Genomic DNA, 27,520 nt, shown 5'->3' with positions numbered 1-27,520 from the left:
GTTGTTGGGTGGTGCTCCCCCTCGTCCTTGGGACGAAGAGGTCAGGGTTTTGGCTCCTATGTAACATCTCAAGACGTTGAGCCAGATGGTCACAGAGGGTTTTCTTCGAGTAGAAGGAGCAGCAAACGTCGCAGGCAACCTCATTGTGTTCGGGAGCCAGACACAAATTACAAACCTGATCAGTCGAAGGTGTTTTGCGATGCAGTGAGGACAGTAGTGAACTGTCATTCATTCCATCATCGTGGGGCATGGGGAGGAGAGATGCTGTTGGGAGACGGAAGGAGGCCCGAAAGGTGAAGGTCCGCATGGGGTCGATGTCAACTGAAAGTCGCTCAGTCAAAGCTGGAGTCATCGGGCAGAGACGAAGCGAAAAGAGGAATGCGATCAAGAAACAATACCGAAGGAGGGAAGGAACTTGTGTAGACTGAACAGAGCACCACGGCGATCAGAGCCATGTTGGAAGTTCTAAACATCTGCATTACCAGACCAATGGAATCAGGGGTACTGGTGGAAAATTGTAGGCAAAGTTCCTGTACCAGCTTATCAGCATTGCATTCCTTAGTGAAAGAGGGTGGTAGTTCCTGCATGCAAAGAACTGGCAATGTAGGTTTTCTACAGTTGCGAGCAGGTTTACCAGTGGTGTTACTGGCAGCTCTTGCTTTAATTCCAGTTTGTGGGAGATGTTTGCCATTCTGCTGAGCTTGTCTGCATACGTTTTTATTTACTCCTGAGGCATGGTTTACTATTAGCTGTATGTATTTTGTTATTTTTCAGCTGCAGATGGACTGAGCTAGACTGAACAGTGGATAAGAGACCGCTCCTGCAGTTTCTTCACGGTTGTCTGTCAGTATTTTTACTCTTTCAATATCCAACTTGGTAATGTCTTCAGTGATAGGAAAATAGTTTTTAGTTCCAGCCAGATGATATGCTTGGTAGCCTCCTGGTACATGTAAAACTTAACTTGCACGAGGGTCCAAGGGGAGTGAGATTAAAGACCCCTTAGTATCCTATCCCCCACTCTAACTATACTAATAACAAAAATGGATACTAATGGTCTGATAGCTTGAGGCTAAGAAGAAGGATCCGTAGTGGCACATCCTGTGTTTTGTATGTGTTGTTGCACAAAAAGTGGAAAAGAAACCCATCAACCCACCCAATGGCGGAGCATCCTCATCTGGGATTGTATGAAACAACTGGTATATGTTTTAGGTATCTCACTAGTTATTATCGTGAGATATCCTAGTATAGATCCACCAGTGATGTGAAAGGTCAAAGACAAAGATTCAAAGATTCAGTGGTGCTAAGGATAGTTTGCAGTGTTGTAGGCTGTTGTTCCACTTTTTGTGCAACAACAGCCTCCTGGTACAACCACAACAAGATTGGTGGTAGGCACACAAGGGGCAACTGAATAGAAGTGGGCACTTCTATTCAGTTGCCCCTTGTGTGCCTACCACCAATCTTTCCTGTGACACATCGTATGATGACCTCAGAGGTAAATTGAAATGTCTTACCTTCATCATATTCTCCGTGGTCCACCATTTTAATTATTGTTTACCTTCTCTGAGACAATCACTAGATCCTTCGATTTTCATGTCATTTGTGACCACTGACTGGTCAACCACTGATGAAGGGGTCTCATGAGTAACCTTGTGTTTGGGTTCAAGTGGATACAAGAGGCCATCATACCCAACAGTTTCATCACTATTTTCACTGTCAGAAATTTAGACCTGTGGTAAAGGCGAACATGTCCTTGCAATGCTTGTACCCTCTTCGGAGGAGAGTATGTTTTTGATTTCAGTGCATTGAGCTCTGCCCAAGGAAAATCTTCAGCTCTGGGGAGAGGGAAAGCATATTTCAATTTATATAGAACCACAGTTGGTGAATAAGATGCACAATGTGTTGTAGGTTCTCCCTGCATTGTTTGAATGTACTTGCCATTACCAGCAGGTCATCTAGATCGGGATAAAAATGAATAGACTATCTCCTGAGGTAAGGTGCAACTACTGCCAGTGTTCTGGTACACTTTGGAGAAGATTATATAGCAAAGGATAACAAAGAGCTGCTAATACATCTCTAAACACAAACCTGAGGTATTTTGTGCCACAGTGATGAACAGGGATGTGGAAGTAGGCCTATTTTAGATATATAGTTGCCATATACTTCTTTTCTTTCAACAGGGGGAGTACCTTCTGTAATGTCAACATCAGGAACCTTTTGGTCTTGATTAATCTGTTGCTAAAGATCAGGTCCAGCACTGACTGCAGGCCTAAGTCTTGCTTAGGACAATAAAGCACACAGAGTACACTCCAGTGTTTTGTTCCCTTTGGGGTACAATTTCCATTGTTTCCTTTTCCAATAGATCCTACACCTCTCTTTTCAGTACCTTTTCTTGCAATTTCTTGTATGCTTTTTGTTTTAGGGCTATTTTGGGAGAGCACTGCGTGAACTCCATACATTCCTCCACTACCCTAGAATGTTGTATATATGGGGTGGTTAGCAAGTCACTTGGTGGATTGTGAGGCTACTCCTCCGGAAACACCGCCTCTGGAGTTGCCTCCAACATGAAAAAGATCCTGACTTGCTGGTGTTGCTGTACTTGCCACTGTTTTATCTGACCAAGGTGTATCCTAGCAAGATGTTTTTGAGATGTGGGAATTAATCTAGCACTCTCCTGACGTCTTCTACCTGGGACAACCCCTCTTAAGAAAGGACTTAAATGCTTCCATGGCTTTAGTCGTCTTGTTTGTCTTTTTTATAAACTCGAGCTGCTATCGATCGCTAGTCTGAAAAGGTGGTTGCCTGTTTGAGGCATAGCAATTATTTTGACCTGTACTTCAGTCTTAAAACCTGAAATGCATAGCCCTATATGTTTTTGTATTACATCATGTGAAGCCTATTGCCTACTAGAAATTTGAGCTCCATCTAGTGCAGACTTAAGACAGACGTTAGTGATGCTCTTCCATTCCTCTATGACTTCCTTAGCTCTTGTTCTTGACCATTTCGGAAAGGCATTATATCCCGTCTTTCTTGGCCTTTCATTGTTGGTGGCTATATCTGTTGAGAAAGGCATTCAAGCTGACGATACACTACAGTGTATACACTGCACTCTCCATCTTTCTGCCCTCAGCTTCTAGTCTTTTGTTGTCTTTAACTGTGTATACCAAAAGAGGCCAGACAGACAGCTTATTTACAGACAGTATTACAGAATCTGGTTCTACATGGGATTACGTATACTTAGGATATTGATTAGGCACCTTGCACTACTTCTCTATCCTAGGGTTAACTGCCTTTACAGATGCGTGTTTCTGAAGAACTCCCCTTCTCTGTTGCAAGATGCTAGGCAGCTTAAGTAGAAATATTTTTTTTCTACAGAAGGGGCTCAGGGATTCTAAAAGGAAGCAGGTCTTCCCTTTCAAACGCATCTGCCCCTAAGTGGCAATATCACCTGGGTAACAGCGCCTTGAGAAATAGGTGTCTATTTCCTGCAGGGAGAAATTAGCAGATAGGGTCTCTTCCTTAACATGTGCCTCAAGTTCTGCTTTTTCTGTCTAAAGTTGCATATACACAACTCTTCCTCCCCCAATTCTGGGCCTGCTACTATTTCCCTTTTAACTTGCAGCTCTATCTCCGCCTCTAGTGCTCTTTTTCTTCCTATTGACATCATCGATGTCAGTGATTTTCTTGTCACGTGGCCCTTGTTTTTTGAGGATGCTTGTTCCTCCTTCCCTCCTAGATCATACTCTGATGTCGAGCCGAAGGGTTATCGGTGGCCTTATATTTAGACCCACTAGGAAGGGAAGACACTTCAGTTTCTTCAACTGCCATCTTTTTGAACAAGGAGAGTTTGGGTTTTTGTGGCTCTGTCTTATTGCTCAAAGGCATCAGCTTCAGCAATTTCACAAGCAATATGGATGCCTTGACTTTTGAGTTTCGCTGGTGTGGCACTACAGACATAGGGTCCTAATTATGGTAAGAACAATCAAACTCCTGCTGGATAACCTTGAGATTGGGTTAATCCTGGTGTTCATCTTGTGCCTCATCGGCTTCAAAGTGGTCATCTTCAGAGAAACCAATCTCCTTCATTACCAGCACACTCTTCCTCTGCATCTCACACGCCGACATATGTCTACCCTCAGCAAACACAAGGAGATCATGGACAGAGTACTGAAACATTTCAGACACTCACCCCCAGTCACAGTTGGATCCTTTATCGTTCTTTAGCTCATTCGCTACCCCAGTTAAAACAGCTATATGCAAATCAGTCTTGACCCTGTGCCTCATGGGCACAGTCCAGCCCGAATTCCAAGCCATGTCTTCCCTGGACTGGAAACAACATCCTGGGACTGGAGCCAAGCTATCCTGGCTGATCAGGGCTGAAAGACCGAAACCGGTCCTAGGATGCTTGTTTCCATTAAAGAGGTAGGTCTGCAATGCTGGGGTCAGCTATTTCAGGATGGTACGTTAATAGCAAGGAATGAGTTCCGAAAACTTAGACATGGCAAAATCTCAAAGTTTAAATACTTTCATTTTAAAAGCTGGTCTTGGCCGCCGGATATGGAGATAGAGGGCTCAAATGAGCTGTAAGAACAGTAAATCCAAGGGACGATACAAAATAAGGAAGTGTTGAGATGGTAATGGCTGCTGATCGACCTAGCCAACGGAGATTTCAAAGGAGAAAGAAGAGCAATGAGGAGGGTACTTGCCTGTGATGAAGATGAGAGATATATAGCAAGTATCTATGAATCTTTTATACAGCCCTGTCAAACCTGAATGTGTAAGGAGGAACCATCTCTTTTCCCTTCACAGAACGTATTGGACACTCCACAGACTGTTGTATTGGGCATTGGGGGACCCACAGAGAGAATTTCTGAATTTGTAGAATTGTTTTTGCAACCATATGTAGAGAACCTCCCCCCCACACATTAGGGATTCTAAACCTGTTTTGCACTTGTTAAACGATTTACAGTGGGAATCTGGAATGTGGTTGGTTACACTAGATGTGACTTCTCTTTATACTAGTATTTCACTTGAGAAAGGAATATCAGCGTTGAATCGTATCTTGAGCACCAGATCAGTAATATATTTGAATGAAGTACCACTTGTAGAGCGCCTGGTTACCCGAAAGCATCTCAGCGCTAAAAGTTACGCAGATACCCGATTCAAGACATATCAGGGGAAAAGGAGAGTTTTTAGCTGCTCGCGAAAGTTCATGAAGTTTAATTGTGAACGAGTATGGAGGGGGAGGTGGTTCCAAGTTTTAGCATCATTGTATGAAAAAAGGCAACCTCCACTTCTCATTCGTTTAATTTTGGGAACTGTCATCACATGTTTACTTTCTGATCTTAAAGCTCTTTTGGGCTGGTAGGGATGGATCATCGCACGAATCATCGGGGATCCTTTTCGGGAAAGTGCTTTATGTGCAATGCACATAGCCTTAAACTGAATCCTCTCCTTAATTGGGGGCCAATGCAGAGAGGCAAGAGCAGGTTTGGCTGAGAGATGTTTCAGGATATTTAGGAGCAACCGGGCTGCACAATTTTGAACTGTTGGTAATATTTTGGTTGTAGAAAGTGGGGCTCCTAAATATGGAGCGTTCGCAAAGTCAAGCCGTGACAAAATCAGTGCTTGAACTAGCAGCCTTCTTGCCATGAAAGGTAATAAGGGAAGGATTTTCCTGATCATCCTCAGAAGGCCATAGCAGGTGGCTGCTACTTTTCGAGCTTGTTCCTTAAAATACAGGTTAGAGTCAAGCAAGACCCCAGAGCTTTTTATGTGCAACTATTTAAGTGCCATTCCTGTCACTCTTACATCGGAGTCTACTAATCAACAATGGGTGATTAACTGTGCCGAAGGCTGAGCTCCGGTCTCATAAAATGATTACTGCGCAGCCTCCGCCGTCAAGGATTTTTCTGGTTTCCCCCTCTACCGACAGGAGTATGGTCTCTGTACCCTGCTGTGATCTGAAACAGGTCTGTGAGGGGTGAAACTGGTTGTTTTTTCCAGGAAACCAGAGAGGGACGAATTAACATGCTTCTCAGCAATTTTACTTATACCTGGCAACAAAGATATGGGTCGGTAATTAGCCCATTCTTCCGGGTCCCGATTAGGTTTTTTTCAACAGAGCCTTGACCATCTCCTGTTTCCACAGCGGACACACAATTTCAATGAGAAGGGAGGCATTGATCAGGTCTAGTATGATTGGAGAAATAGTCTTACTAATCTTATTTAAAATGGTAGGAGGAGCTGGGTCTATTGGTGAGCCAGATTTAAGATGATTCAAGATCTTTTTTAAGGAGGTTTGGTCCAATGGGGGTGGGGAATTCCTCCAGCAGGTCCTGTTCCTTTATTGAGTCGATTGAGGGTACCATCTGTTGGTCTCTTTCCAAGGGGAAGGACGTACGTATAGATTGTTAGTATTTTTGCAAACAAGAATGATATCTGGTTACTTCGGAGTTGAGGATTATCTGCAGTCTGTGGGGAGGCCGGGGGGTGGGGTGGGGGCGGGGGGAGGGGGTCAAGAGTGATTTTGCAATATGGAAAATTTCGCACGGGGAGTTAACAGTAGATGTGATTCTATCTTGATAGTAGCAGCTTTGCACAGTTTTGATTTCTGCCTTATAGTGTTTTAAGGCTTCTCTATATTTTACTTTGTCATCAAGTGAAAAGTCCTTTCTCCACTTACTTTCCAATATTTTGCACTTTTGCTTAAGTTTCCGGAGTCCAGGGGGAGTTCCAAGGATTTCTATTGATTCCTGTTTTTATATGCATCTCTTTTTTGGGGAAGGACGGTGTTAAGCGAGGACTCTAACCAATTATTAAATGTATCATTTACGATAATAGGATTTGGGTGGGGTATTGGTCTTGTGTTTTCCAAATTAGTCACCCATAATTCCAACAGAAGTTTTGACCTGGTGCGGATAAGCTTTTTAATTTCCATCGCTGGTGGACTCATTTCCCGCATGACCCAGGTAAATGGGAGCAGGAAATGGTCAGACCATGGCATAAGCAGCTACAGGGGACTGCAATGGGCTCCAGATTTGCCCCCTCTTATGCAAACCTCTTTATGGGTGTGTTTGAGGAGGGTCATATCTGGGACCAAAGAGGGTCACAATGGATCGAACATATACTGTACTGGGGACGATAGATCAATGACTGTCTGTTGATTTGGATGGGTAATGACATACAGTTGAATTAGTTCCTTGTTCACTTTAACAATAATGAAGTGAATATTAAGTGGACTTCCAAGTATAGTAAGAAGAGAATTGAGTTTTTAGACTTGGAGCTGTATATAAAAGAAGGAAAATTACAACAGTAAAAGTTTCCACAAACCTAACTTATGTAATGCAACTTAGCACGCTTCTAGCTCACACCCCAGGAGTCAGATCAACACTATCCTCATTGGGGAAATGATGCGAGCAAGAAGGAATTGTAGTGAGGTGCATTAATTTAAAATATGTATATAGGATATGGAGAGACGATTTATAGAAAGAGGATATAGTATACATGTAATAAGAACAGCAAGGAGAAGAATGGCTGGTATACACAGACAATATACTTTAGATACTCATACTAGGGAAATAATTGATTTTGAGTGAATAAACCATATTACAGATCATAATGGTCTGTCACACAAACACCGCAAATGACTAAATAAACATTGGCACTTGTTGAAGGGAGATAAGCGGTTAGAGGAATACATTAAGAAACCATATGTTACATACCACAATGGCAGTAGATTGCGGACTCTATTATGTCCAAGTTACCCTAGGTTACAACAAGCTGATTGGCTCACCAAACAAACAGAAATTTTACAAATGTGGATTTTGTACAATGTGTAGATGGGACAAGGACAAAGTGAGTAATTTCACAGATTTAAGAAAGAAGGAATATACTAAACATATGAACATCACATGTACAACTGAGTTTGTAGTGTATGTTATACTGTGTTTATGTGGATTTATGCATGTGGGGAGCACCATTCATGCTCTCAAAGAGAGTGTGGGAACACATGAGGGCAGTGAAAATGGGAGATGTAAAATATCTAATGGTGGTTCACGTAAAAGATAGTCAGTCACAAGGAACACCTAAAAATGTTGAGTTTTATGGTATAGATCATGTACCAAGAAATCCTATGGGTGGGAAAAGGGAATTGCCCTTCAGAAGACGTGAAGCCATGTGGATTATGAGATTACACACAGTTGAGTATGGCCTAAATATGGATCATGAATTACATCATTTTCTAGGAGGTAGGTAAACTAGATAACTGAATGATGGCTACATTATTTATCTGTGGACAGACAATATTTCCCTTTCAATAGCTTGACTTATAGTGTTGAGAAAAGTACTGGGTAATATCTAAAGGTTTTATTATATGAAGATTATATGATGATTTAATTTTTAATGCGTATATTTGGAAATATTTGCTTATGTTGATCAATACAGTTTAAGAATGCATATTTAGATACAGCCCATCATCTTAATAATCATGTCTACTCTATATTTGGCACAAGGAAATGAAGTTGGAATTGATTATGATTGAAAAGTACATTTGGTATTATCAGACCAGATTGCGAACACTTGCGACTACAGACCATGAACAGTAAATTGATTAATGATCATAATAATATAATATGGCCCATAATCCTGGTCGAAGACACCACTCGTAGATCAGTATTAAATTCAGACACATCTACAACTGACAGACGATTCACTAAAAAATCAATTTCAAAAGTATACATGACTGTGGAATTAGAGAATTATGGGCGTGATAGGCAAGTCTGACACATTTAAATACTTGCCAGAAGAAAATTAGACAAGTTTTGTTAGATACTATATTTGTGGTAAACGACACAGCTCCGACTATTTGACACCAGTTTCGATAGTGGAGAATATTGGATATTTACGCTACATATCACTCTTGAAAAACAATACGTTATTATCATTTACCGTTTATTTTTAACTTCCTAGTTTGACGATGTGAGCTTGACTTAAATTTAAAGTTGCCTAATTTTAAGGTATAATTTATTTTAATTTGTAATGGAAAACAAATGGGAGTCTTTTCCCGGTTGTATTTGTTTCCACTGACATTAAAAGATGGTGGGACCTTTTGGGAGTTTTTGCCACACCATGCGTCCTAGCACTCAAAAATACACGCCTCTTGCCATTACATGAATACCGGTTTTAATTAATCAGGACACACAATATTTGTTTTGGAAATGCACAGTGGTGTAAATGTTATATACGCATTAGCTAAGGATTTGCGGGATATAAACAAAAGAGAGCATGTATATGTCGAGTTGTTATAATATGGTGTAGTGTAGCTCCTATTTTCCCAATAGGCTCTGCGCATTGGAATAATACCTACAGCAGTAAAGGCCTAGGCCAGACGTTAACTAGGTCTACTACTGTCGATACTAGACTTAATTTTTGGGTTTGCCAGCTAAGCTCAGAGTTCGCTAGAAACTTTCTCGAATGTTCAAGGAAGGAATTAACTCCCCTGATTAGACAAGAAGGGATTTAGTTTCTGACAACCATAGAACATGACAACTTTGCTCTCCCCTAATCAAGAGTCAATCTCGAGAGTCGTGTGAGCACAAGGCAATTATTTTACTCAGTCAGTACGTGCATTCTTAGTCTCATCAGAATGTAGAGAAAAGGAAGAGACGGGCGTGTTCAATAAAAGATGTTATTTATTGATCAGTCTCTTTTCTCATACATGAGAAATGGATCGATATTATTGCAATACTTATAGTTAAGTAAAGTGCATACATTAAAAGCAATAGTATAAAATAATACTGTAAAAACATTGATATGGTTTCTGAGCCATATGATGTTTAAAATGATTAAAATATATTTACATACACATATACATTTGACTAAACGTACTCAACTGGTGTTTCTAAATACGCCTACCCCGTGTACCTGACCTAAGTCTAATGCGTGGGCGGGAATAGAAAGTTACAGTTTAAGTTAAGTTTGTTTTTGCCAAGTGAATAACTAAAGAATTCTCTGTGAGGGGTTATTCAGTTCTGTACCTGGAAGTTAGGATGAATGAGGAATGGTATCTCTTTCTCTGCTCTCGATATTCCAGGCTGCCTGCGAGGGCTGCCCAGAAACGCCGGTGCTGAGTCTCTCGGCTTGAGATAGCAGCGCGTCTCTCAGCGCGTCAGGAAGGCGGGGCTGCTGCCAGCGGGGTCTGCTTCTGCTCTCGGCTTCGGCAAGTATGGCTGCTCCGTCTTGTCACCACGCGTGTGTTTGCATAGGGCAAGATCGGTAATATTTATACCTTAAAGGTGCCGAGATTGACGTAAGGATGGACATAGATACGTCAATAAAGATGTCATACGACTTGCTCGTTAGCACATTCTTTACTAAAGTTCTCTGTGAAATCAAAACAATGGCCGCACGGATTTTCCAGGTTGTCATAGGTTTGATTTGTTATGAGAACGTCGTATGCCTTATCAGGGGCTGGAGGAATGTCGCTTGTCTAATTAGATCTCAAGCGTTATGACCTAATCAGATAACACGTTCCTGTGCCGTAGTGTGACTGCGTCAGATAACGGTATCTGCATCATGGGGGTTTTCTTGCCTCATGGGCTGACTGTTAGTTAACTTGATAGTTAGTTTAACCAAAATAGGGTCAGGAATAGGGGGACTGATTCAGAACCTATAGAAATACACGACAATGGGTATATTCCTGATTAACTTAAATTCTCTAGTTCCACAACTGTCATAGGGAAATAGAGCGCTAGAGGTGAGTTTTACAACCAGGAACTTTTGTCCTAAGCGGACATTTTGGTTACTAAGTTTTTTTTAAATGTTAAACGTAGGAGGCAAGAAAACTTTGATACACATAAGGATTACAACATATCATGCACGCCATTAGGTGGCGAACCATACACTGAGAAGGTATGTGGTTTCTTTAGAAATCCACTTTTAAAGTACTTTTAGATAATGAGAGTTACTGACTCTGATCCCTTTAAATTTCGTTTGTCAGGGAAGAATATATCCTAACAGGTACCTTTTAAGTTAGGGTAACAACAACTTACTTCTAAATTTAACACACAAACTGTGGTGAGATAATGAGCACATGACTGGTTTACATGCTCAAATTATAACACACGAAAACATCCTTGATCATTTGCAAACAATTTGTGGTGGTAGTGGTAACTTAAGACCTAGGGATATAATATTGGTTTGTTACATAGTGTCTTAATTCGTATGCTACGAGAAGAATGTCACACCTAACAAGGATAATAGCGGTGCACCTGTATAATCTGAAGCATGGTTTTTATCCGGTGTTCACTTTGTAGTGGTGTACTATGGTTACAAACACATAAGAAATGATCTGTCAATGTTTATTAATACTCCTTGAAGCGGGAAGTGAACAACTGTTACTCCCTGACCTGATGCACAGCTCGACTGCCTTCAACTACTCCTCAAAAATAATATACACAAATTAGCTTTGTTTTTTCATTATTTTCTCTTGGTTTTATTCACCATATTTTTTCAGTGTGAAAACACATCTTTTTCTTATTTTCTATATTTTGTATATTTTTTAACTCATCTTCATTTGCATTACATAACGTGTAATATTCAATTCATATACAGTTAATCTTTGGTGTGATCTGGCTCACACTTTAACAGCCCATAACAATAGTATACCGTCGATTCAGGTTTTAATAGGCCCGATGCATTTCGGGAACCTGTCCCTTCTTCGGGGGCCTTCCTGTGAAAAGAATATATGTGTATCACAATTTACTTCACATTATTTGCTTATTTACATTTGTTTTTATACTTCAAGGACACTTTAAGAATCGATTCTACCACCAAGGTTAAAACTCAGAATTTTCTAGTTCATTTATTTAAGCTCTACGATGCTGTAAATGTTTCTTGTTCATATATATGCGATTTCTGTCTTTAAACTGACCACTATAGAAGTGTTGTTTACCTGGTTCAAACCACAATGAGATAGATGATGTAATGGAACCGGTATAGATTATCTATTGATCTAATTATCATACCAAGTTTTCAAAAAGTATGTTAAGACACAACGAACATTCTTAGCTCGCCATAATAGATGTAATACTTTCAAGGTTGATATCACAGTTGAATTTCATAATACATTTAAACTGTTAAGCACTTTCTGCAAACTGGGTTATATTTGGAAACACTCAGTAATTAATTGGAAACTTATATTAGAAACTTTTACTTAAAACATAGGTTCATTTGAGACATCGGTGCATTGATGCAATTCTATTTACCTTATCTTTCGGTGTTAATGTTCTTATTAAGTCATGTGCTGCTAAACGATATAGACACGCGAAGAGCTGTAAAATTCAATAAATCCAGTATAACACTTTACTCAATATTCGGCGCTGATGTCAGTTAACGTAAACATGTTTTTTTACCTGATGCTAAGAGTCGTCTTCTCACATATGCTTTTAGATGGTGTATCAACGTTACATTCGGTACCTTTCTATTCGTTTTGGTGACCTGAAAGTGTAATATTAAATGTACGTGAATATTTTTCTTCTATCAATTATGAGAGGAATATTCTCGCATAGTTTGTTGCTAGATCGACTCACCCGCTTCAATTCGTGTTCTTAGCTGTGGCTTCTCGGTCTCTAGTTGACTTCTGATTGCTCAAAGTCTCGAGAGATTTACGTACATTTATAATTTTCTCTCATTGGAGGGTTCGTTTGTTTCCGCGATTTCTCGCGCCATATTGGAATGGTGTGGAACTGCCTCAGACATTTGAAATATAATATACGTTCCTTATAAAAAGGTGGTTGTTTATAAAAAAGTGAATGTGGTCATATACATGTAATTAATTATCAGGTATTATTGTCAGACGGCTCTATTATACAACATATTTGGTACAATTCAATATACGAATCGTACATGGATTATCTTGCTAACAGTCTTGATCATAGATGTTTCTCGCGCCATATTGGAATGGTGTAGAACTGCCTCAAATATTTGAAATGTATTATAATGTATGTTTCTATTAAAAAAGATGGTTGTGGTCGTATGCATCCAATTAATTATCTGGTGTTATTATCAAACCGCTATGTTTTACAACATATTTTATACAATTCTATGTAGGAACAGTACACGGATCATATTGCTTAACAGTCATGATCATAGATATAACAGACCTGGAACGTGATCTCAATGGCTTGAGTTGATGACTCTAGATTACTTCTATGATATTCCAAAAATCTTACATCTGAATTTCTTTATTGTCTAGATGTTCTCTTCTAGCTCATTCATATTGTACCATGCTTCATATTCCTTTTTGATCTTATAAAAAACATCCCATATCCAATTTATCATGTCTGAGGCAGTTCCACACCATTCCAATATGGTGCGAGAAATCGCGGAAACAAACGAACCCTCCAATGAGAGAAAATTATAAATGTACGTAAATCTCTCGAGACTTTGAGCAATCAGAAGTCAACTAGAGACCGAGAAGCCACAGCTAAGAACACGAATTGAAGCGGGTGAGTCGATCTAGCAACAAACTATGCGAGAATATTCCTCTCATAATTGATAGAAGAAAAATATTCACGTACATTTAATATTACACTTTCAGGTCACCAAAACGAATAGAAAGGTACCGAATGTAACGTTGATACACCATCTAAAAGCATATGTGAGAAGACGACTCTTAGCATCAGGTAAAAAAACATGTTTACGTTAACTGACATCAGCGCCGAATATTGAGTAAAGTGTTATACTGGATTTATTGAATTTTACAGCTCTTCGCGTGTCTATATCGTCTAGCAGCACATGACTTAATAAGAACATTAACACCGAAAGATAAGGTAAATAGAATTGCATCAATGCACCAATGTCTCAAATGAACCTATGTTTTAAGTAAAAGTTTCTAATATAAGTTTCCAATTAATTACTGAGTGTTTCCAAATATAACCCAGTTTGCAGAAAGTGCTTAACAGTTTAAATGTATTATGAAATTCAACTGTGATATCAACCTTGAAAGTATTACATCTATTATGGTGAGCTAAGAATGTTCGTTGTGTCTTAACATACTTTTTGAAAACTTGGTATGATAATTAGATCAATAGATAATCTACACCGGTTCCATTACATCATCTATCTCATTGTGGTTTGAACCAGGTAAACAACACTTCTATAGTGGTCAGTTTAAAGACAGAAATCGTATATATATGAACAAGAAACATTTACAGCATCGTAGAGCTTAAATAAATGAACTAGAAAATTCTGAGTTTTAACCTTGGTGGTAGAATCGATTCTTAAAGTGTCCTTGAAGTATAAAAACAAATGTAAATAAGCAAATAATGTGAAGTAAATTGTGATACACATATATTCTTTTCACAGGAAGGCCCCCGAAGAAGGGACAGGGTCCCGAAATGCATCGGGCCTATTAAAACCTCAATCGACGGTATACTATTGTTATGGGCTGTGTGAAAGTGTGAGCCAGATCACACCAAAGATTAACTGTATATGAATTGATTATTACACGTTATGTAATGCAAATGAAGATGAGTTAAAAAATATACAAAATATAGAAAATAAGAAAAAGATGTGTTTTCACACTGAAAAAATATGGTGAATAAAACCAAGAGAAAATAATGAAAAAACAAAGCTAATTTGTGTATATTATTTTTGAGGAGTAGTTGAAGGCAGTCGAGCTGTGCATCAGGTCAGGGAGTAACAGTTGTTCACTTCCCGCTTCAAGAAGTTTCATAGTACATAGGGGACAGGCAGCCCCATGACACCTGATAGCACGCAACAGGTGAATAAAAGAGGCAAACAATATAAGAAACATAAGAACTAAGATAATAAGGTGTGCCCAGGGCCAAGTTGTTTTGAATGTTTATTAATAACCTGACGAATTTATACGACAAATTCATTTAATTTGCCAGCCCTGAGGAAGTCATAGGGCCACTCGCCCACAGACGAAACACATGTTGGCTGGTGTAAGAAGCATTATTAGATTAAAGAAAATATCTGAAGAACATATCTACTATCAAATGACTTTCTTTTGAATTTGTATTAGTGTGTGCTCAGAGCTCTGTTTTGTTGAAGATGGGAAGAGGCGGTGTAGTGAGAAGCACAAAGTGTGGGCTTGAGAAGACAAATGACATCCATATGTTTGAGGAATGTCCAGCAATCCAGAGCTTCTGGGAAGAAGTATGTAAGTCTATGAGTGCTATGAGTGAGATTCATACTATGAATATCCAGGTAAATCTCTCCCTTGTTACCTCTGGGACCCTGGAAGGCATGGGTAGTTTGGACACAAATAGATCAAAATTTCTGTTATATATGATCCTCTTGGACCGAAGAAAAATATGCAGGAAGTGGCTTAGCAATTCCCCACCGATGTATGTGGACTGGTTGGGGTCGATAATTTACAATGTAAATAAGGATGCAAAAGATCGGGGTTAGGGAATTAGACATTGGCTAGCTCTGGTGAAATGGTGACAGCATGACGTTAGCAGAAGTAGAATGGTAGAATGATCTGTATGAGCAACAGAAGTTAAAGCTTGTCCCGTGATTACCCCTAACTGCTGCTCTTTGTATTTCGATACCAGCAGTAAGCACCATGGTATAAGGAAAAATCAGTGAACCAATACTTGGGCGGGGCAGGTTTTTACTCTTGCTTCTCTAAGATAAGGGCACAAACATGAAATATCTTAGCGAATGAGGACAAACAAATCTACATAAATAAATTACAAAAGTGACTAGTTGGGGGGAGTAGGGGATACGTTTGGCATGCACATTTTTTCTTTTTAAATCATCAATCGTTTTTTTTAATGAAGGATTTTCAGAAGTTGCTTCACATGCACCCCAATACATATTTTATTTGCTGTTACTTGTTACGGATCTTAAAACTTTGCCCACTAAGAAGATGAAGATCTCAAAACGGAATGTGGCTCGGATTAAGTATGTCCAGAATGTCTCCGGAGTTCCACCTTGCATTTTTTTGTTTTTTGTTTTCTCCCTGCAAAGCACTCACATTTATGTGATCAGTGAGCCCCGTATGAAATATGGGGCTCAATGATCACATAATTGTCACTGATGCAAGCTGGACTAACTGACCACCCAAATGTTAGATCCATGCAGTTGCATGGCCAAAGGGAACCCAAAGTACTCCCCTGTTCAATCTCAAAGACATGCTCTCCATCCACTGTGTGTGCAGAGGACTGCCTGGGTAGTGACCGCCTAGCGTAGTTGGTGTACAGTCTTTTTATTGTTCCCTTCATGATAAGAACGAACTAAACCATTTAATCAGGAATTGATCTGCAAGGACAAATGCAGCAAACATTCATTAAAGACTAAATGCCAGATGTACTACACCCACTAACAAACCATGGATGGGCAATCAGCACATAGGTCTCATTCCAAAGGATTCTTTCAGAGGGAGGTGGCAAAACCAGCAGACTAATTATTAATTGGGCACTCTATATTTGGCTGTAAATTCAGTGACAGAGGCCTAAAAGAAACAGAAGACCCAACCCCTCACCCCCATCATTGTATTTGCATTCCAGAAACAGAAAGCATTTTTTAAAAGCAGACTTCTATTAAAGAGACAGGTGCTGCTTTTAAAAAATATAGGTTTCATGTTTGGGCTGCTGACACGATTCCTGCGACTCCTTCCCCATTGCAAATCAGTGAGGGGTCAGAATGTGATCAATCAGGGTACAAACTATTGATACATTTAATTTTGAATCCCAAATAGTAGAGGGACCCATCTTTCATGCCCCTTCTCTCACCTGTGATAAATGATGGACCCCAAAACCCTTTTTAGAGTTGGAAAGAATTCTGGAACTCAAATGGTTTTTGATATCTTTTTTAAAAAAAAGTTGTTTTGCTGACTCAAGCTTGGTGTTTTTTTGCCAATCTCAGGTTCTGTGCCTGCAAAATACCTTTGTACATAAGATGCACAGTTCTACCAAAGCTTTCCATAATTACTAAACAGTCTTCAAAACTGACAAGAACCCCAAATCTAAGTGGCACTTCAATTTGGCATCCACCCTAGAAAGATTTTGCAGATACGTCTAGACGGTGAATGTCCACCTCTCAAGCAACAGAAATACCCACAGACAATTAATAGACGTATCTGGCAGTATAAACTCCTCACATAAGTTCCTCCACTCAACCATACGCAAACGATCTACATCATGAAAAACCTTCACTTTAGGAACCATAAAACCTCAAACAGAAAACCTCCCAGGCAACATAAAGCCCACCTCCTCATCTCACACCTAGTGCTAGCATTCTCCCAAACGCCCAAAATAGTGAGAGTTCAATGAAGCATCAAAGAAAACCAAGCACTGGCAAAGCCAGAATGTCTGGCATTGACTGCCAGCCTTTTGGCTTTGTCAATGCTGATTTTATTTTATTATGGTTATGTTGGCTTAAAGCAAAATATTTTTGTGTTTTAGAAGGCACACTATTCCAAAGTACTCCCGTCACAGAAGGGAGATACTTTGAGCGTGGATGAGCTCCTTGTGAAAGAGCTGAATGCCACCACTTCAAGTGAAGGTAGCCAAAGGTTGCCATGCAGCATGCTGGAGGGTGCACAAGAATAATGTGACAAATTCAACAGGCCAGTGGGTGAAAAGCACTTGCTGAAAACCCCACTGGGTAAATACCTTCTATATATCATTTTAGTAAAATAACAAGGTATTGGCTAATGCCAAACCTAAAATAATAAACTGCATAGGTTCATTGCCAGACACTGTACCTTTCAACTGGGAGGTGTGCACAGCAAACATGTTAATGGCCATAAGCTGCAGCATGCGGACACATCCAATGGGGGATGGGCTGTGCTGGATCAAAGCATGGAATTCTCTCAGAACTTTTTCAGCCACTGTCGGAAACGTCTCCATCCTAAAGCCAGAGAGGGAATCATAATTTCGGTTACTGCTAAAAGCTGCTCAAGTTGTAAAAGGAGATCACAGCACACGCTTAAATGCAGGATAGGTGACAATATGCTAATGACAATGAAATAACTATGCATGAAAGAGTACTAGAGGTGTGATTAAACCAATTTTTCATTATATGAAGAAAGAATCTGTGGCTCTAGAGTAAATTCAGCCATTACCTTGTGGATACATGAAAGTGTGTCCTGAGCCCACGTAGACCAGATGAAAAATATTTAATGGTTCAGAAATGGATATGGGAGGGATAGCAATACAATGTTAGGATCGCATCTCTTAGGAGGATAGGAGGACCTCTAAAGGATGCAATCAAATGCCCTGGGCAATCAGACAACTTCTGATGACCACGCTGCCTATGTTTGTAGGACCCTGTTGTCACCAAATATGTGTGTCAAGCATCTATTTCCATACATAATTCCTAAAGATGTTTAGTGCAGGACAGAATATCATTCACGGCATTTTTGAGGGTTGACATATTTGGACAAAGGTTAACAGCAAAACAGCAAACATCTGCTCTTGTACTGGCGTGTACTTCAGATTGTTTTTTGTAATCCACAACAGCCTCCAAATTCTCTTCAAGATATTGAAAACAAAAGGCATGAGCACACCACTGTGCAGAGATACCCAAGTGAAACCACGTATCCCCTTTTATTAATCAATTGCTTGGACATGCACGCAGCTCTGACAAAACAACTACAGCTTCACATACCACACCCCCTCCGGCTACACTTGTTCAGAGATCCATCTACCAGTTCTTTCATTTATAGCCAATGGCATATGCTTCTATTCAGACACAATCACACAATGTTGCCAATTCACTTGAATCCTGGCTTGTGGCACAGCTAATAATTCAAGCACTGGAACACAAAACAATTCTTCTAGTGCTGGGGCCAAACACAGGTCAGTCAATGTACCTTAAACTTGGCTTACAACACCTTACAACTGCTGTACCAGAACCCACTCACAACTTTTCAAACCAGACCATCGGCAACCAGTTGTTCCAGAACAGCAACTCCAATAGCTAGCCAGTGAACCTCAAACCAGAACTGTTTATATTCCAAACTAATTATATGCAGGTGGTAAGTTTTATTGGATATGAAAAGTTTGTGCATGGCTAAAAGTCTGTGTGTGACACCCTGTGCATGACACCCTGTGCACAGGCCCTGCCAGTGAGCTCCTGAAGTACTCACAAAGTAGTTTCTAAAATAAGCTCTTAAACATTCTGATGTGTGCCACACTCATGAAAGGACAGTACATATAAACCCTGCCAATGTGTTGCAGACATGGGAAGAGATTTATGGGGGACATGTAGGGTGACTAGACGACTGTGCCATCGGAAAATCAGGTATTTAATCCTGATCTTTCTTTTTACAAAGCAGCGCAAGCAATTGTAATAATTCATTTAGTTAAATTAAATTTAACTAGTCAAGACTACAACTCACTCAATTGAAAGATTTAAAAATGAAAGTCCATGACTGGACATATGGTGCCCCACTGAGAGTCATCTGGTCAGCCTAGGCACTGAACCTCCCGCTTTCAGATTAAAAAACACCTGCTTTGATTTGAAGAAGGGGCCTGGAGAGATTACATTTACAGTCACCAGCACAAAACAGAAGCATTTCAGATGTCACCCAAAACCTGCACACTAATGCCACAGTACTAACAAAAAACGAAATACGCAGCCAGAAGGGGACTGAATGCAGATACTGCTGATCAGTAAGCATTGCAGTCGGGCATCGAGTCAAAACAATCTCCTTTAACCAGGAAACAGATGTCAGTCAATTCCTAACCATATCATTTAAGGCCATACTGGCCAGCTGAGGCACGCGCTTCAGTAAGAGATCCCAGAAGCTCGGAGTTTCTACCAGCTGGGAGTGCCAGAGATGGCCTTCCTTAGTAGGCTCTCCAGCCCTCCCTACACGAACATCAATGACACGGTCTTTATCCGTTACTAAATGAACTAAGATCTTGTGGTAGCAGCCGGATAAAGGACGGATTAGAGTACAACATCTGGTAACCCACAAGAGCTCTCAGTGAGGCTTCCCCTTCCGAAAGAGGCAATAAGACTGTCAACTCCGGCAAAGACTTTGTTATACTCGCTATGCATTATGGTCTCATAACATAAAAGGCAAATGAATCCACCAGCAAACAAGGAAAAATGCACCCATAACCATGAGTAGGCACAGTGTCTGAGACCTCAACAGAAACCGGTCTCGCTTCCTTAATGGAACAGTAGCTCCACAGAGAGCACTTATTCAAAAGAAACCAAGTGCTCACCTTTTTTCTGCAAAGTTTTCAATTTCACAAATGAGCTTATGAAAGGAGCTCTACTAGGCACAAAAGTAAACCAAGGATAATCAGTACTACTTAGCACCATCGCTAACATTGTGCATACTTTACTTCACTATGGACGAACTGTCGCTTATCAAATTTAAAACCACAAAAATGGCAACACAGCTGTGATACAACTTTTTGTTATGTATGCAAACATTGCCTGGGTTCCATCTCTGTACCCTCGTGTACAGGCCATTTTTTTACTAACTTAGGCTTAGAATAGGAAAACTGGTGGAAGGATTATCAGTTTCGTTCTGAAAAATGACGAGAAATTGAGTCTGTAGGGTCATTGCTCTTTGACAGTTTTAGAGAACATATTTCGATTGCCTCAAGTTTTTTTTACAGAATTGTCGATGTTCTCTGCATATACGTCTCCAGTGTTGGTACTTTAGTGCTTTCTAAATCTCAACCTCTATCCAACTCACAAACACATGAACTTCCCTTTCAAATTACCCAAGCCTACCAAACCAGCTTCCTAAAGCAAGATCCACTATGTGTTTACACTATGCTTGATACACGACTAGCCAATGTGCCAAAGGAAGTCTTTGAAATCGAACCACATTATTCTTAACGGCTATCTGGAATAGCGCCAACATGCTGTAGAAGCATGACAGTTACCATGTTTTCATTAAGATCTACTCCTTTTCCCCATATTCCACTCTGTACCACCCAAAGCACTCTGTGGCAACGACATACAACAACACATGCACTATAAATACAATGAAACAAATGAAAGGTCAAATGAAAGAACAGCAGTGGATATTAACAGTAGTGTAAATGAGCCAAAAGTTCCTAAGAATTACTAAGACAGCCAAATCTTGCTTGCAATAACGACCCATTCTAACATTAGACGAGGCAAGACGAATAATTATTATTATTTAGTGGCAGTGATTGAAGATGGGTTAACAGATTAAATGCAAGCACTTGAGGAAGGCTTGGGTGAAATAATTTTGCACACAGTGCCTCCATATAAGAATCATTCCAAAGTTGTTCATGTCCAGAAAACGAGATCGTTTTAAGCACAAAGATCAGATTAATATCTAGGCTTACTGTTCTGAAGAAATGCTAGCCTTAAAGAGTGACTGCATAGGAGGGACCCCGACTAGCTGCGTGAGACAATTGCATTAGTGCAAGGCCACGACGGTATCTCGGATCCATTGGAAACTACTCTAATATCTTTGGTTAAGAGTCGGTCTTTAATATGGTTCAGTCAGCGAAAGAGTCAGCTCTGTCCAATCCTGTCAGGTAACACGGAATCAATGGAGGCAACCAAAACATGTTTTTACATCTTAGAGAAGCCTGGTCAGTTACTAGAGGACAGGCTGGACCTGGCAAAAATGTTTAAACCAGCACCACATTGCAAGTGGCAGTGACTAGAATTGGAGAATGGAGTATGGCTGGGGCATGGCAGCCCCATTCTGATCTGAAAGCTGCCTCTGAGCTTGTATTCTACCATGAAAATGCCAAAGTGGCTGACTGTCCAGTCAAGCCTTGCTAGAGGAACATTCTGTAGAATCCATAGTTTAATACTAAGAGGGATATTACGTTATACACAGACCAATTCGATAGCAATTTATGTAATATATTCAATTGAAAAGTACTTCACAGCTTTTCTTGCTGAAAATGCTTTTAGCAGTTGAAGGTTGATTTCACAAAGTTCTTACTCACCAAAAGTGCAACTTAGATGTACAAATACCAACTTCTTATGCTGGCAAACCACTGTTTTAGGGTCATTGGTCACCTGGAGCAGTGTCAGCGCTTCCCTGCTTATTGGCTAAGATAAAGATTGCAGTATCAACATCACGGAGCACGACAGGTGCCATATTCTCACCAAAGATTCATTTCTGTGTCATATTCACAGAATTAGGAATGGCGGGATTTAGAACTACCTGTGCAGAACATGCAAAAATATACTCCAGAATTCCAACTAAAGGAAAATCCACGATATCAGAGACAGCTCGGAGGTAAGCTGCAAAAAACGCCGGCCATTACTTGGGGAAGTCCTTCACGTGCTATTATTCCTCTCTTACTGTGCTTTGCATGCATTGCATTAGTGCGAGATCGAATATGATACCCTTCATTCATGGAGTCTGTGGGCTACACCTGTTCTATTTGGTCCTTCTTTCGACTAGGCTGACTTGCTGGATCACACATGCTTGAAGTCTGTCCCCCTTCATATCTATTTTAGGTACCATCTTGATTGAAATTTTTTTTGATTCTCAGTAGTATCATCTGCTTCGGAGCATGTGCAGAGCTCCTGGTAAATAGGCCGCACACAGCAGTGAGCCAAAGTCAAGCCCATTTGTTTACCAGTGTGTGCTTAGACCTTGCGGACCGCCAACGCATGCTGTTGGTTGAGTTCCATTGAACTACGTTCATTTGTGGTATATAATTGTTCATTTTGCAACTGACACTTCTGCATGCATATTTCAGAAGGGCATTAAAAGCTTTCCTTTCCCCGCTACCTGGAAGCCCTAGCCATGCTTTCTACCTCTTCTTTTAGTTTGAAACCAGAATAACATACCGTTTGATGGGAGCTAAATACTCATAAGTTAGACTTCCAGAGGGACGGCATATTTTTTCATTTTCTTTTCCTGAGTCTTGATGGAGGCCCATTGCCCTTAGGATTTCAGGGCTTCTGTCTTGTATCAAACAAGGCTGTTTTAGTTAACAGCCTTTATTTGGCTGCAGCTCGTTGCAACCTCTGGAACTGTCACATACACTGGCCTCGCAGCTGGCTGTATGCTTTTCTAAGTTATCTATCACTATACCCCTTGCTTCAAATTTGCCTTCGATTGACTCATTCAGTTCTTAGATTCGTTGTTTTTGTAATTACGAGAGCTTATTAAACCCTGCTAATTAGTCGCTCCTAATTTCCATGAGTACTAAAGCCTTTCAATCAGATCCATTTTTATTTTACCAGAGGGTGACTCCTCCTCTTTCTTTGATGTTGAGGCTATACTGAGATTCAAGTTTACCATCAAGTGTAGATCATCTTTCCTCCTAGTCAGGAGGACCCCAGTCCTCAAGCAGCCACTCATCTCCAGTCTGTTCTGGAAATTACAATAACAAATTGATTATTTTTTAACTGAAACCTAGCTAAGTAAATCCCGAGTTAATATATCCCTTTCCATCCAGGAAAGCTTTTTTTTCCAGAGTTGTGCTTTTAATTGGAGTTTGCTCAGCTGGTGAAAGCCACAACTTCACCCTGAGTCACAATTTAGATTATTATTTTGCACCGTTTTATATTTCACCAGAAATCACTTCTCCCTGGATACATTGCAACGCTATATCTCCAGGGCTAAGAGGCCTCTGGAATTAGGGGCAGCAAATCTGAAATGGTATGAAACCATATGGACTTGGCCACATTTCTCCGATGCTGGCCTTGACTAACTACCTTCTGTAAATCATAGATCAAATGGCCTTTACTTCAGGGAAAGGAAGGTTGCTAACAATTATCTCCTCTTTAGTTTAAAGCAGTAGGAAGGGCTGAATGACAATGGAATTTTACATCCTCGGAAGAGTCAGGCGGCATATTGTTCACAGATGAAATAATACAAAATCTGTCTTCCAGCAGCCATGACCACTTTTTACAGCACTGGGAAACTAATCCTGCTGGTTAAGTACTTTACTTGATTCAGCGTTTAGCCAACTCTTTTCCACCTTCACAAATATTTTGTGATAAGTTGCCCATCTACTTCATAGATTGAAGCCAGTGCCTATTCAGGAGTATTCGCATAGGCACCAACTCCAGGTTAGAGTTTGATTTGAATAGGGGGTGAGAGTAGTGTGGAGTGGTGAGTAAACACAGTATGGAGCACATGTATAACAAAAAAGAGTTTAATCGAGAACAAGAAGAGATCTGTGGTCAGAATCACATGTTTCTGGAGAGAAGGGTGAGGCAGTCAATCTACAGCACTAAACACTAGGAACAGATTCTTTTACCAGGTAAGCAACATTTCCCATTCGTAGCATGTGCTTCTGTAGATACACATCCTCTGCACAGCACTGGATAAGCGAATGGAAGACGCAGATGTCTGAAATTAGGACCTTAGGACCGTCTAGCCAACCATAGCCAGTTGTGTGGCTAGGATTTCCACACAGTAGTGTTTGGTGAATGTGTGTGGAGTGGACCACATATCTATGTTACACCTTTCAGCAAGGGGGATATTTTCCAGGAAGGCCACAGTTGCCGCCTTTTTCTGCTGAGTAGACTGCACCCTGTGTGTGACAGATAGGGCTTTCTTGTCTCTATGATAGCAAGTCTGGATACACTTAACTAGCCATCTAGCAATGCAATCTTTAGATGTAGCAAAACCAAAGGGGATGATGGACGGAAGAAGTTTTCATATAACTCCGTATTCACCTGAATGTTGACCCACACTGATACCCTTCCCAACGACGCACGAAAGAAATGGTGGGCTCGACCGACACGGTTGCTGTTAATGAGTGCCAACCCACCATAGCAACCCTGAATCCACAGACCCTATAAGAAAAATCCATAGACCACACACTTTCGCAAAACCGAATGATGGTATGATTGCAGAGTTATGTGACATGTTGATATGTGCTGCCGAACCCCAGGGTTGTCGGCCTTGAAGCTGTGTTCATTTATCCCATCTAGTGTAATGTTCATTGATCGCAGCTGGCCCGACTGGGTTGTAAGCTAATTGCAGTGTACAATGTATGTTGGACAATAAAGGTCTTAAAAAAAAAAAAAAATGGACGGAAGAAGTTGAAGTTGAAGGGTTTTGTATAGTGCTCTACTTCCAGGCGGTTTCTTGGCGCTGCAGAAGGGAACTGAAACTGAGGAAGGGAGGGGGAGGATTAAGAAGTATAGGCGGAAGAAAAAAGAAGGGTTTTCAGAGCAGCCCGAAAGTCCACCTAGGAGGGAATAGACCTAATTGTCAGAGGGAGTGAGTTCCAAAGGAGGGGGGCAAGTGTAGAAAACCTGGATCCACCCGATTTCTTCTTACGAAATCGGGGGACAAGGAGAAGGAACTGAGTGGCAGAGCGGATATTTCTAGCAGGAACAAATGCAATGATCTTAGATCTGAGGAATGCAGGAGCGGTGCCAGCTAGAGACATAAAGGTCAAACATCCCAGCTTGAAGAGCGAGCGCTCCTTGATGGGGAGCCAATGGAGAGTCTTGAGCAGAAAGGTAGTGTGACTAGATTTAGGGAGCCTGAAAATGAGGCGAACCGCTTGGTTTTGGATGAGCTGCAGGCGGCGGCGGAGTGTTGAACATTGCAAGCACTCACCCCCAGTCAACTGATCTGGGTTTAATCCATCATCATTCTTTAGCTCACTCCACCACCCCAGTTCAGACATGGCCATATGCAAATCTGTCTGACCCTGTGCCTCATGGGAACAGTCCATCCCGAACTACCAAGCCATGTCTTCCGTGGACCGGAAACAAGCATCCATGGACCGGTTTCTGGCTAATCAGCCGTCATTAGACAGGCAAGCTTGAATACAGTGGCAAAGTGAGCAAGGGACCCACGCCTGGGCACCCTGCCAACTTAGGGTGAACAAAGCATGCGAGAGAGTAAATCTTTCAGCCTATCCCCTGGACACGTTATGTGTCTCGGGGGAAGGGGAATGGTGAGGTGAGTCATTCTTTGGAGGTGGTGCCCTGCTGTTGTTGCCTCTGTAGGCACCCCTGGTGTACCCACGTCGTGACTGCTGGTGGGCATCTATGGCTTTGACGGTATCCGTGTCCTTCTTCGTTTTTTTCAACATGTGCTCAACCTGTGGGCCTAACCGGTTCTCACCATAGGAGGGCGGATGAGCAGATGTGGTTGGATCTTGATCTAAAACCTGAGATACAGAGCCACGGATCGTGTCAATTCAAGACACTAGTATGAACCCTTCAGGATGTGGTGTCAGTCATGTCTAGGGCAAAGAGTGTGGTGGCATTGGAGATGGTTATTCCTTCAGCCACAGATTCCTCACCCTTTTTTTTATACTCATCTGGAAGATGCTTAATGAGCTCTGGCACTTCATCCCAATATGCTCTATCGTACTGGGAGAGCAGGCTGACTGAGTTGGCAGACCTTCAGTGGATGGCAGCCTCTACTGCTGCCGTCTTTCCAGAGGTGTTTAGCTTCTTGCTGTCTTTGACAGGTGGGGAAGCATCCCCTGTCGCCTGCGCACTTGTGCACGGTATGGACCATAAAGGAATCAGGAGGGATCTAAGGTGGGTCATCGGGGGAGGGTTGATATTTTTTCTTCACCCTCGTCTTAACTGGTTTCTTTAAGGTGTCTGTGGTGGACTTCAGCATATCTTTCAAAATGGCAAGGAACTGGACTGTATTTTTGGGGCATGGACAGTGTCTCTATCAAATCATCTTACTCCAGGAGAACATGCCTGTCCACCTTGCGGAATGTGGTCGCCCTCGGTTTCACTTCATGATATGCCGTGGAATTGTCTGTGGGTGCCACCCTAAACAGGCAGCTTTCCATATCCTTTGGAGGCTCGACATCGTAGTTGTCCAATAGATCTCTGGTGTGCACCAGATCAAACGGTGGATCATTGGGCAGACAGGGTGTAAAGGACTACCTTTCCCGTAAGAGGAGTGATGAGGAGCCTCTCGGCTCATAAAGTGTCTTCAGGCTCAACTGCAGAGAGGGATCAGTGCCCTCGAGTGGGGTGTTGTCAGCTCCAAAGCCTTAGGACGGTGCCGACCAGAGCCTGAAGGCAAGGGAGACTCGAAAGGCTACGTTTTGTAGAAGGGCTTAACACTAGACTCCATTGTTCTGCCTCAACTCTAGGCCATTTGGGAGGGATGGTGAGTGTTGCTGTGCTGAACATACTCACGGGTCTGGAAGTTGGAAGAGAAAGCCACCTCCAGCTGGGTGACAGATTTTGGGGCCGAATGCTTGAGCATCTGGCTTCTTCACCTTTGACATCAGGCAAGGGATGTTCCTTGAAGATAATAGGTGTGTTGTCGGAGACTTGCTACTGCATCCTCTTGAGTGCCCACATTCTCTTCTGTCAGTACCGAAGAGTTGTCTATGAACAGACGGTAAGGCAGGCCTTGTATGCGGTGTTAACATGGTCAGGAGAAAGGCAGAAGTTACGCACCTCATGTTGGTCGGTCCACAAAAATTTTGCATAAAATTGAGGACAACACTGGAAAGGTGGCCTTTCCATCAATCAACATACATTCTCCATGGAGAAGTCCTCGACGAGAGGGGCACACAGCTCAATAAGCGGGCAAGGCCCTGCCGGTTAGGCGTCGGTGAGAGGT

General features: G+C 41.3%; 1 protein-coding gene across 4 annotated transcripts in view; it reads right to left on the bottom strand.

Annotated features, from left to right (window-relative positions):
- The window catches only part of SMG6 (SMG6 nonsense mediated mRNA decay factor), a 1,202,478-nt gene that overhangs the window by 717,566 nt on the left and 457,392 nt on the right, over positions 1 to 27,520 (bottom strand). For all 4 annotated transcript variants that reach the window (XM_078680136.1, XM_078680134.1, XM_078680133.1 and 1 more), the window contains exon 10: positions 17,738 to 17,883. In XM_078680136.1, coding sequence (XP_078536262.1) covers positions 17,738 to 17,883 — 146 coding nt within the window. The remainder of the gene's footprint in view (positions 1 to 17,737; positions 17,884 to 27,520) is intronic.

This window comes from Lissotriton helveticus, chromosome 3_1 (genome assembly GCF_964261635.1).
Source record: "Lissotriton helveticus chromosome 3_1, aLisHel1.1, whole genome shotgun sequence".
In the NCBI taxonomy this organism is placed as follows: domain Eukaryota; kingdom Metazoa; phylum Chordata; class Amphibia; order Caudata; family Salamandridae; genus Lissotriton; species Lissotriton helveticus.
Note: the sequence above shows the minus strand (reverse complement) of the source record. Positions and strands in the feature narration are given on the sequence as shown.